The 13,094-nt window shown below is 39.6% G+C and overlaps 1 protein-coding gene across 1 annotated transcript in view; it reads right to left on the reverse strand.

The window, feature by feature from the left end:
- HDAC9 (histone deacetylase 9) overlaps nt 1-13,094 on the reverse strand; it is a gene marked incomplete at its 3' end in the record, with an annotated part of 448,608 nt that overhangs the window by 92,495 nt on the left and 343,019 nt on the right. The window contains exon 22 of the mRNA XM_080912023.1: nt 2,844-3,003. Coding sequence (XP_080768149.1) covers nt 2,844-3,003 — 160 coding nt within the window. The remainder of the gene's footprint in view (nt 1-2,843; nt 3,004-13,094) is intronic.

A 13,094-nucleotide genomic window follows, 5' to 3' on the forward strand; every position in this document is an offset into this window, starting at 1 on the left:
CTGTAAAAATTCAATTTGATGTGCCAAGGAAAAAAAATTTCAGATGTCTGAAATGACAGTATCCTCAAAATGGCTCTCAGCTCAAACCATCCAGGGTTTTACTTGGAGCAAGAATGACATTAGCCAGAATTGAAAAAAAACCTTAGTTGAACATTTGTTTTCATATAGTTTAGTTACAATTTACTTCAAATTTGTACCCCATTTTCAACTTTACTCTGGGACTCCACACTTGGAGGATGATTTCTGGCATGGAGCACTGAGATCTCAATTTCAATCGCCTGTCTGTCAAATCGAAGGGGGAGGCATGTGAATGCAGCAATCCAGTGCAGAGCCAGCTGAGAACTCTAGAAGGCTGTGCAGTAACCCAGGTTCCACACAGTTAAGATGGCAACTTACATAGCGATAAAAGCCATCAGACCGAACCCTCCCTAAGATGGTGCATGCGATTGTTCAGCAGTGGATGTTGGGGTTCATATTGTCCCAGATGGTATTTGTGGGGTTTGGCCTCATTATGAGCTTTTGAACACACATTCCAGTTATCTTTGTATATGATAAGATGGTTTTTTTTTCTTAGTGAGAAGAAATCCAGTACGTGGCTCATTCAATTTCAACTAAGTACAAATACATTTTAATTCCATTTATGACATCTGTAAATGGCTCTGGATAACATCTCCTGCACTCTGCATGCTAAGATCTCCCCCTCCCCTCATTATGTGCTTTCCTTAGTTAATAGCAAAGGGAGGACCAAAGAGCAATATTATATATGGATAACCTTAGGTGTGCCTGCTTCTGGAAAGAAGCATACAGTCTCCTTGAGCACAAAAGAGCTAAGGAGGAAACCGATAGGCAGGGGCTAGGGATTGATGAAGGAAAGGATGGAATGTTCTATATTCCAATGTATTTGAGGGACAGAAAGCAATAAAGTTTACCCTATATAAATACAGATACATTAGATCTAAAACATTGAAGATCTCATTGCTCTCTGTTTGACAGAACTTGGGTCTGAGGTGCTGAGGATGGAGTATACGGAAGAGGTGAGGTCTGCAGGGAGGCCTTTAGGTCACTGAAGACTTGCTCTTGAAGAGAATGACACCAGACTCATGCCTTACCATCTCTTTTTGTCACTTTGAATAAGACAAACAGTTGTACTCTCTGCTTGCTTCCTGCTATAATGTATGGCTTCATTACAGTTCTCAGCAACAGTCCCAAAGACTACAAACTCAGATGCTGTTAGCTGAAACAAACCTCCCCTACCTATTGCATAAGGTTGTTATCTCAGCTACTTTATTATGGCAATGAAAGCTGATTGGCACTACTAAAGCAAAAATTTTTTAAAAAAGTGTTAGAACCAATGTTTCTAGTATCTATAACCATAAGAGACCACATTGCTATTATTTTTTATTCTACTTTTCAACGTGACATCTGAGATTTAAAACTAATTTTCCAAAATTGAGCACAATGATTAGTCCCTTCTATTTCTGAGAGACAGACATGTTAAACCTCTCCCCGTTCTTGGCAAGAAAAAAATAAAGACTCAAAGACCAGCATTTTTTCCTACTCCGGAGGGAGCTGTGTGGGTTTAATGAGAAGGGCCTCTCTTTCCCTCATTTCTGTTTCCCTCCGTTTCTATCCATATGTCTTTTATCATCTGAGTTTCTTTATTCAAAATAAACTAGTCACCAGCCTTGCCTCAAGTGTGGCTTATCTGCAATGGGAAGAATGAATTCTATTTGAGGTAACTTCTGAGGGCAACATCACCAGAAAAAGCATAGATATTTAATACAAGAAAATGCCCCATGTATTCAATTTTAGCAAAGTTATGCATTATCTATATTCTGTTGTTTGTATGGAGTTGCCTGTTTTAATATGTTTTCAATAGACAACAAGGCACCAAGAATACAGGGTAAATAATAGATGTTAAAAATAGCCACTACCTAAGAATGTTACTGGAACAATTAGAGTGCAGAAATGCTCTCACACAAGCAGCCAGCTCAAAACAAAGGTTGGCATGAATCTCTTTCTTTGGTTCTTTTCAAATTAATGTAGCACATTCATTCCAAACTCATCTCCCCCACTTAAAGCAACTTGAGTTGTTTTTGTTCTGTTTGCTTTTCAACTTGCCCAACGCATGCAATACTGGATACCATCCACTGTGCAGTTTTACAGGGCTTTTGTTTTTCTTGCGTAGTAGGTACACACAGTGTCAATGTATATTTATGTGCATGGACTGTAGATATCCTTTGCTTTCATACACAGAGCAAGAAAATTGCTCTCAAAGATTCTCTTCCTAGATAAGTTGCATGGTGTCCTGGTATTCAAATGAAATAGAATATAAAATTTGTTTCATTTGTTGGGGAGCTGGATGCTATGGAGAACAGCCAGAAAACTTGTCTCTGCAACCAGCAGAGGAGCAGCAATGACCTCAGAGACTCTGGGAACTGCTGAAGCACGATCCAGCCTGCATTTGTACCCAAAGCACATAACATTAATTACCAAATACCCATTTCCATCCCATACACAATGCAATAAAGGACAGTCTACTTGCACAAAGCTCAGTAGCTCCTCTAGACTTATGAGTTCTCAAATCAGTTGGTATAATGTAAACAGAAGTCATACCATTTTAGTCTTTAAATGAAAACCAAGACTCTGAAAACACGTGAAGGTTCTGATACGTCCATCAAGTCTGCCATAGGAAACCATTTTGCTTTTCTTCAGTGAAAATTTCTCCAGGGACACGAAAGAGACGGAGCGATAAATACCATGCCAATCATTTTCTCCCCAGAGCTTATTGAACTCACGTAAAAGGTAGTAAGCAATGCATCTTAAAGGTCTAAACGGTGTACAGTGTCATAGCATTTCATGAAGTCCTGAAAGAGATACTTGCATTTTGCTGTCACTTTGTAACCCCCTAGGGGCGGGGTATGGCCTTCCAATGCATCAAATCCAGCAGACACCAGGACCATGTCCGGATCAAACTCTCTGGCCACAGGCATCACGACAGTCCTGCACAGCGAAAAGGCAGCAGTCACTCATGGGAAAGGTGGGTACCTAGAAGCCCCGCTATGTAAAAATCACTTGGCACCGCCTCGGTCCCTTCCCAGGAAAAAAAGGAGGGAAAATGCAAACCGGATTCAAAGTTTATCATTCCCTTCGTATGTGAACACTGTTATTTTAGCCCCCAATACAGTCTTTTCCTTTTATGTTTTTCTTTTCTTATTTTTTTTTTTTCATCACACTGCAGGTACATTCTGAAGCATGTCACATCACACATACATCTGTAGCTGTTTTATCCAGTTGCCTATAAAAAAGAAAACCCTGCTTCTTCCAAAGGAGACTAATGTTTTACAGAGGAAAACCAAAGCTTTAGGGGGAGCCTAGCTTGCTCTAGTTAGTAAGAAATTGGTATAAATTTGAACTATAAATTTCTTTTGGGAAAAAGTTTGCTTTCCCAACTTAAAATATATATATATATTTAAAAATATTTGTCATGGTAGGGGGTGACTCTTACAAAGGAAAAACACAAAATTCCCTTAATAGGATCCAGATTATGACGTTTAAGTGAGTCCAAGGCCAGACACATGAGGAATGCGCCTTGTTGCTGGCTGCAGCCCCTGCTGGCCCCATTTAGACACATCAGCACTCACCTCTCAGCCTCCTCAGGGCTCTGACCCTTCCCATCCCTGTTAGTTTTGAGAGAAAATGATTGCAGGACCTCAGGAAACAAAAGTTTATGAGGGCTTGAAGCTCAGAGAGCCATCATAAAAATTCAAATACCAACATCTATATAATTAAACGAGCAAATAGCACACTATTATGAATTTTACCAGGAAGACTTCTGTTGGTGAGAAGTTACTGGAGCAAGTGTTCTAAGAATAATCTTTAGGTAGTGGAATAATCAGCTCTTTTATTTTATTTTTTTTAAAAAAAGAAACACTTCTGATTTTTGATAACAATCACAAACCAGTTTTATGGGAAGAAATTTTGACTGAATGTCATAAATGAGAAGTTGAAATTTAAAAATATCTAAATGAAACTCATCTAGAGAAATATATAAACTAACTCAACACTATTTTTTTCTATAACCTCTTCCACTAGCTCACAATGCCGGCCAATTAGCTTCCCAAAAGTGGTCCTCTCAACAGCTGGAAAAGTCACTTAAGTCTGAATCATTCACTAATGAAATTAAGTAAAATCTATAATTCTACTCACTATGCCTAAGTTACTAATTTTTTCCCAATAATGCTATGCCACTTTAGTATGGATCTATGATCTCATAAAGAGACACATAATATTGTTTTCTTCAACAGTATCAGCTCTGACATTTTTAATGGAATATCATGTATAATTATTCACCAATGTCAATTAGTGAAGTGACCATGTGTTATTAAGACAAGGCAGTAAACCCTCTCAAAGAATCCAGAATATTTTCTCAAGTTCCTCTTTTTATTTCGGTGGGTACTAGACACTTTCTTAGCAAATACCTGGTCTGGTTTATTTGTGATACAGTCAACACATTTGCTGTGCCAGTCTTTCTGGATTCACAGCCAAGGGGTTTCCAATCAAGCCCCATCTCAGGGAACTGAGTCTTACACAGGTGTATTCACACTAAAATTAAGACTATGGAAAACCTGGTGAGGGAAAAGCCTACTACACATCCAAGTTAGTTTTAGTTCTAAATTTGACACAGCCTGGAGTCATTCGAGAGGGAAACTTTAACTGAGGAATTTTCTAGACCAGACATGACCAGTGGTCATGTCTCTGGGAAACTGTCTTGATCACTAATTGATGCAGGATGGCCAGCCCACCATGGATGGCACCATTCCTAGGCAAATGGCCCTGGGGTTGAGCAAGCGAGTAGCAAGCAGCATTCTTCCAGTTTCCACTGTCCTCCCTTTGCCAGAGATAATGTTACATGAATACCCAAGCAAGCACTCCTTCCTGTTCTTATCCTACTCCATTCATGAAAGGACATTGCCCTGAAAGTGTAAACCAAAACAAAACCCTCTTTTTCCAAGTTGCTTTGGTCATGATTGTAACAGCAAAAGAAAGGGAAGTTGAATACCACATTATCTGGTAGAATTTTCCATTTCAAAGTATACATTCTTAATAAACTAGTTTCTCTTCAGAGCAATTCTTAGCCTTTACAAATGATACATTCTTAGAATATCTGTCCAGATAGAAACTGTTTGCTGAATGACATAGCTGTGTATTTATGACTATATGAAGTTCTTATGCAAAATATTCTGCAAATTTTGTGTTAAACTAAAGAACTATATGGCAACAACTGGTTACAGATAGTGACATTGGTGGGTGACCTTTCACTCATTAACTTCAATTAGTACACTGTGTCTACTTTGTTGCAAACACTGCCATGGCTAAAATTCATTCAACTTCAAGTTCCATCTTAATTCTTTTCCTACTGCTGATATATACATACTGTATTTGACTATAATACATAAACAGAAATCATATTCCCCAAATCTCTTTATTTTGATAAATTGAAAAAAATATTTTATGTGCACAAGTGTTTTGCCCACAGTATGTCTGTGCATCGCTGTACCTGTTATCCACAGAATATAGAGATGGCGTTGGCTCCCATGGAACGAGAGTTACAGATGATTGTTAGCCACTATAGCCCATGTCCTTTGGAACAGCAGCTAGTGCTGATCCAAATCTCCAGCCCCATATTTGGTAACCTTTAAAGAGATAGCCCAGAAGTTCTTAAGCTCTATTTTCGTTGGCAAGGATCTGGAATATCCACAGTCTGTGTCCCTTTCCAAAACTTCTAATGAAATCAGATACCATTGTTAGAGTACGGGTCATTGCCTTTGCCGTGGGAGTGGGCTCCGGAGGCACAAATGAGTTTGCCAAGTTTCCTCTCTGTCCTATGCCTATTTTGTATGTCCTTCCACCATGTTATGACATGGCATGGGAGCCCATACCAGATGCCAGCACCACAATTCTGAACACTGTAATCTCCATAACCATTTTCTAAATAAATCCATGTTCTGTATCAACAATAATATTCTGTTACAGCAACACAAACTAAGGTATGCACGGAAGACAAAAGACTGCTATAAATACACAGAGTATAAAAGGCAGTATAATTTCTCATGAATAAATTCTGCAAAGGCATTCATGGGGTCTGTTGTTAAAGAGAACAAGTGAAAGATATATGTCTGTTTGGGATATCCTACCCTTCTTACCCAGCAGACCTGCAAATTCTGTCATTGTAGAGCTGATAGAGATTCTTGAGAAGTGATTGGCTCCAGGACATTGTCATAAAATATGTGATAGAGTGTGGTGACAAGGGAGTTACCGGAAGAGAAGAGGGTGTGCTCAAGGGCAAATGGACTCAAGCAGAAAAGTTTGGGGTGGCTGATGATGGCACAATTCCAGAAATACAAAAAGTAATACTAACAGCGGATTATGAGCCATACAGTCAGATAAGTAGTCATGAGTTCATGGAGTAACAGAGATGTAACTGAGCAGAGAGGAACAATGAAGAATGAAGTATCAAGTGACAAATGTTCAAGAATTCTAGAATTTAAGGAAAGGAAAAAAATTACCATTTGAGTAAGATTTTAAAAAAGAACTGAAATAAGCAAGATCCACAGATTCTATGCATTTTTTTCATATCAGAAGATACGAAAGACACAGGTAAAAACTTAACTATTGTGTAAACTTCTGAAACTAATATCCTTTAAAATATTAAGTATCAGATAAGAAATATTACTGTCTGAATAATGGAAATGTTATCAGCAAATTAACTTTTAGTTTTTAACTTTAAAAATATTTGTTTATTATAGGTGCGTTTCACATGTATACAGTACCCCAAATGCCAAAGTAGACTATTGGAGCAACTGAAATGGAAGTTACAGATGCTTATGAACCAGCATGCAGGCACTGACAACTTTCTTAACCACTGAGCCACCTCTCCACCCTAGCAAACGAGTTTTAAATAAAATTTGAGGGGAGAAAAATGGGAACTATTTAGAAAAAATGAGTTAGAAAAGGAAACCACTGCCAGAACTTGATATAGGAGGTACTAAAAAAGAGGTAAGAGATATTTGGCCACAGGAAACACTCAGTAAATTAATAGATATAAGAGAGAAAAGAGGCAGGGCTGAGAAGGCATTAAAGAAATACAATGAGCAAAGACCACTAGAAGTTGTCCAAACGTCCTAATTGCCTTTCCTCTAGCTAACAGCCAGGATGACCATTCAGATGGTCTTAATGACCTCCTGACACTTCTTAAAGACACCTTCTTAATGACAGTTGTTCATGGACAAAGTCTAAACTAAAGTGGATGTCAGTGACTTCATGAAGATGTTGGTGACCTCAAGTGGATGTTGGCGACTTCCAAATACAGTCCTCTTTGTTTTGTCACTCAGTCACCAGTCACTTTCCAGAATGTTAATCCCAATGTAGAGTTTAGAAGAGTTAAAGATACTTGCTGATCAGACTCTCAATTCACCCTTTTACATAATCATTAGAAAAAAATTGAAATCATCTAGTACCTTCTTAAGTAGCAATGGGAAAGAATTTCTTGACTCATGAAGAAACCCAAGAATAAAGAAAAACATAAAATAAACATATAAACAACTGGACACAAACATATATAGTTTAGAGAATAACAATATTCTCAAACATATATACAAGTAAATATAGCACATATAATCTCATAGGTACACACACACACACACACACAAACACATTTAAGGATATGATTTTACCATATACCTCAGGCTGATCTGGACCTCACAATGTATATCATTTAGTTTTCTCAGTGCTATGACTAAGTATATGAGAATAAACAATTTAAAGATAAAATGTTTATCTTCCCTCACTATGGTAAGAATTCATCAAGGCAGACTCTTGAGGCTTCTTGCTCACATCTATGAAAATGAAAAGGTAAAGACTGTACAGGAAGCCAGGCTAGTCTGTAAACCTCAAGGGCAGTCAACTGGAGATCCACCTCCTCATGCTTACACATGAGGTTCTGAAAGCAGTAATGCTGGTGTCTTCCCTTTACCTCAAAGAGCAGCTTTCCTTTTCCTTTCCTACATGTCTCCAGGTAAAACCCACACAAATAATAGTGAAATGTTAGGAATATGTACAGTGTGTGTGTATGTGTGTGGGTGGGTGTGTGGGTGTGTGGGTGTGTGAAGGAACTATGTGTACAGATAGTAAACACAGAACAGAGAAAAGAACACTGGAAATGTCTTCTTATGAAATTCACGTAATGGATTCAGAGTATGTGCTTCCTCAGAGTCAGACCTCTGGTATGAGTTCCTGTCTGGTCAATGCCAATCCATTGTCTACACTGTCAGTGAGTCAGGCAAAGCCTTGTCTCTCAGTGAAGCTCGCTAATAGTTTACTGTGACTCACAGTCTTGGGTGATGCCATGTGTTGAGAGGTGAGTGAAAGACACTTCTCACTCACTTGATATGTACCAATGCGAGAAGAGGAGAGAAGCAAGAAACACTGTTCTTGGTCTGCCTTTGAAGAAGAAATGGGCTCAGCTATGTAGCTTGAAAAAAATGTGTTGCATTTTTGTGTGTGTATAGATGCATATGCATGTGTGAATGAGCACGAACAGATGCCAGGTCCTGTATGTGGATTTCATTTCTCACCTTCCAACTTGTTTGATGAATGGTCATGTTGTATTCTTGCTGTATATGACAGCCTTTCTGAGCTGGGAGGAACGTGCCCTATACATATGGCTTCTATGTGCTACTGAGGATTCCAACTCAGGTCCTCATGTGCATCCAAGTGCTTTCACTCTGAGCCATCTCTGTGTCATGCAAGTCAGACTTATTCCCAAATACGGTTTTATTCATGCAGGAATCACTTACTGAACCCTAATTTGTGAGAAGCACTTGAGCAGATGGGGTCTCGAAACAGAAATGGGTTGTAACTCTGCCCTTAAAGAGATTGCAGATTACACAAATCAAGAGGAAATATAATGCATTATGGATCAAGCCTCAATCACATACAATATACCTACAAATACCGGGGACAAAGTAAACAGCAGGACGAAAGGAAGAACGAGTGTAGACATTAGTTAGAAGAGTCACCGGAAACAGCAAACGGAAGCTGAAATGGGGAAGATGGGTCACCGAGGAGCATGCCACAGCACAGCTGTGGGCACGCAGAGAGGCCCGCGGAGTGGTCAATACACGGGAGCAATGGCAGAGGAAGCTGAGGGCCAAGAGAACCCAGGCTCGGCATGGTGTTCACGAGAATATGGCAGTGTCTTGCAAGGCACAGTTCAGCTCTGTGTCCCTGAAAATTCAAATCCATTACTCCAAGCCTCATGGAAGGATGTCCCCAGTAGGGCTTTCTTCCCCGTGCTTCGCTCACTCTCTGGGCACACGGTCTGTGTCTCCCTTTACTAACAATCCACTTCCGCAGGAGCTCTTCAGAAGCTGCCGATTGGCCAAGTGCAAGTGTGCCTTGCAAGGCCAACCCATTCCCTTCTTTCAGGTCATGGATTCTTACTACGTATGTACAGCATCAGCTGGGTGAGCAGACAGTTCTGATCTCTTGTCTTCATAAACTTTCTCAACTGGAAAGAGTCTCTGAACAATCAAGCAGGCTGTAGCTGTGCCACCCTGCAAGCTTCCGGTTTCATAGGAACATAAGCGTTCAATAAGAACTGGAGTAAAACATGAACTACCCAGAAGGCCACAGGAGGGACTGATGTGGGTTTGGTTCTGGGCACACAGAAACTGACTGAAAATGACAGTGCACGGAGTGTGGAAGGTCATGTGTAGGGAAGAGCAGGAGCAAATGCCCTGATTGGGGCTTGGACATACCCAGAGAACTAAAAGATGCACGCTTCTGGGGTAACACAAAGCTATTGAATATGTCCAGAGCCAGACACCTGGTAATGATGCCAGGGCAGAGGAGACATTGGAGGTTATGGAAATTAATTAATTTCTTCTTCTTCTTCTTCTTCTTATTATTATTATTTATTATTATTATTATTATTATCATTATTATTATTATTATTATTTAATCCTCCTTTACAGTTCAGCTGCTACCTGCCTCCTGGTCTGCTCCCTGAACGTTCCCCATCCCATACCTCCTCCCCTGTCTCCAAGAGGATACCCCACTTTCCTCACCACACCCCACTTGATTCTGCTTGTCTTCTTGTGGGGAATTCAATTGTTAGTAAACAAAGAGATGCTGAAATATTGGAGAGGTCTGTACCAGGTTCTGATTTATGTCACTTCAAACGATGGATTTCATTCCCATGCATGACTGATTTACAATGACATGCATTTATATTCATGCATATGTGAATTACAGATGAAAGTCATGTCTACATTTTTCTGTATATGTAATTGTAGGTCATGGCTTAAAGGCATCAGATTATGAATTAGACATTCACAAATGATACAAGGTGTTTTGTTTTTTTCCATGTTTTTTTCTTACAAAACAAAGTACACATTACATTATGTACAATTTCTTTCCTATACCTATATTTGTACATAAGAGAGAAAGAGCAACACTGCCCAGGAAAACTCTTCGTGACAGTCCACACTGGGACAGGCAAAGAACAGCACTGTGTCCCATCTGGATAGTTGCCTGAAACATTCCCACCATCTCTATCACCTTAGATCACTGTGAAATCACAAGGGCCTCTGTGGGTAAGGTCACTGTGCTGCAATCACAGATCACACCCAGTATGCTTGATGTTTACAATCAGCCACACAAGCCCTGACTCATGTCCTATATTTCTAATCACTGTATCTTTCCTATCCAGCTCTAAACACACACACACACACACACACACACACACACATACACACACACACACAAACACAATCTACCTTCCTAAATACATAAGGGATACCCTCCCAAATGCATCTGATACCTACTTTTCTCTGAATGCATATACGTTCAGCACGTGCACCATAAAACATAACCCAATAACCCCTTCCACTTTACACACATTCTTCTTACACATACATACCCTTCTATATGTACTCAACACACCAATTCCCAACAGATACCCACACAACACATAAAATGTCCAATGTATATATAAATATACATATTCCCAACGTTCCCAGTCATCATACCCCAAATACTGCCCAGCACAAGAATACTCCAACATAAACTTCAAACACACAAACACTCACAGTATATGTACATGCACACACATACCAAATCCATGGTTCCTTTTGTTCTCTCAACTTGTACACTTGTGCTAATATTTTTCTATCCTTAGCGATTTTATTTTTTTTCTGTAACAAATGCATCAAGAAAGTTTACTGTCTACACTTTGAGGACGTCATCTAGAAACTTACTCCCACCCACCCACTCCATCTCCCATCCCCTACACAAGACTATTAGTGTCCTCACCCTAAATGGAGTCAGAATCATTTTTCTGGTTCTGTTTACATGACTCCCTCTGCCTCATGAGAAAAGCAGCTCGCCAGGGCAGCATATTTGGTCAGATCTCCATCATCCCCCTCAGGGCAAAACAAATTTTTAATGACCTACACGTCCCTGGACAGCCAAGCTGTCCAACACGGTTTTGACTCTGTCTTCCTATTCTTTGCCAGGACACTAATCACAAATATGCCTGACTCACTCTGGCTAACGGAGTGTTTTAACAGCCTAAATATTTTTTGTGGCAATATGCATTAAAAACTTTCTTATTTAAGACTAAATATTATCCCATTGGATGTAAATACTGTTCTGTCTTCTCTCTCCATACAACTCACCTCTCCAGATGATACACTTGTTGTTTGTTTGCTTACTTCTAGATGATGTTCGTTATTTATATTCTGGTGCCTTCCCTCACTGCAAGAGCCCATTCATCAGAGGCAAACAGGGGACACTTATTGACAAGAGTCTTATTGTCTATTCATCAGATACCAACAAGGGACTCTTATTGACAAGAGGCCTGTTACACATATGGGAATGAGTCAACAAATAAATAGCTGTTGAATGAAATCTCAAATGGAATGCCTTCTATCTTGTTTGATTTCACTTCTTTGTTGATTTCAGCTGAAGTTTTCTTGATCCCTCACTCTCCCTTGGGCAGGACATTTCAGAGACACATTTGTAATGACTGGTTTAATGAAGGTCATTGTCTTTTCTGGTGAATTCATTAGACACCATCAATTACTTTTAGTGTAAAGATCAGAAATGTGAGGTGCTACAGAAACAAAGTCAGAACAGGAGAGGTAACTGTCCGGATACATAAGTGTTCCTTCTATTCATGTTATCTATACATTTTCACTCCCAAGGGGCAGGAGTGTAAGGCATGTTTCATGCAGAGCACCCACCATCCAGAAGCTGTGGATCCCTTTTCTCCAGACATCATAACATCACTCTTGCTACCCTTCTCTACCTACATCCCCTTTCTATCTCCTGATTTTGCTCAAAACACATTCTCACTTGTACTTTTGTACACTGACCTACATCCTTTTTCTTTTTATTCATCCAATTAATGATTGAACTAGGAAAGCACACCTCCCTAATAATATTGTTCTGATGGCTTTGGAACATACATGAAAGAGAAGTCACAACAAGTTTTCAAGAAGGGCTCAAATTCTCTAAAGTTTCACAATGGCTGCCACCTCACAATCGAATTCTCTGTTTTCAGTGTGTTATGTTCCTGAGTTAAGACGCCTACAGTCCTACAAACCCATCCAGCTTACATTCTTTACATTACTTCTAGTTCTGTGGACTTAGTGGTGGTCTTTGCTCTCTCAGTGAAGGGCAGCAAGACTCACCTAGATGAGTAGTCAGATCTGTGAAGTCAGATGCAGTTCTAAAAGTCTTGGGTGATTTTGAGCCCAGAGCTACCGTGGTCACACCCTTTCCTTACCTACTTTTAATTTCCTGAAATTCAACAACCTCTCTGGTCTAATTTGAAGGCTCATGCATCCTGATTTTCTCTCATCCTTCCTGGTTGTTCTTAGATCCCATATTCAAGCCCCACCATGATGAAGGTAGCGTAACTGTCCTCAGAGGATGAAATTTACCATGGAAAATTTAGCATAACAATATAGTCTATCTAGTAATATAGAAATATATGTGTGTATTCCTATATATTTGATGTATTATAG

This window comes from Micromys minutus, assembly GCF_963924665.1.
Source record: "Micromys minutus genome assembly, chromosome: 1".
Lineage (NCBI taxonomy): Eukaryota > Metazoa > Chordata > Mammalia > Rodentia > Muridae > Micromys > Micromys minutus.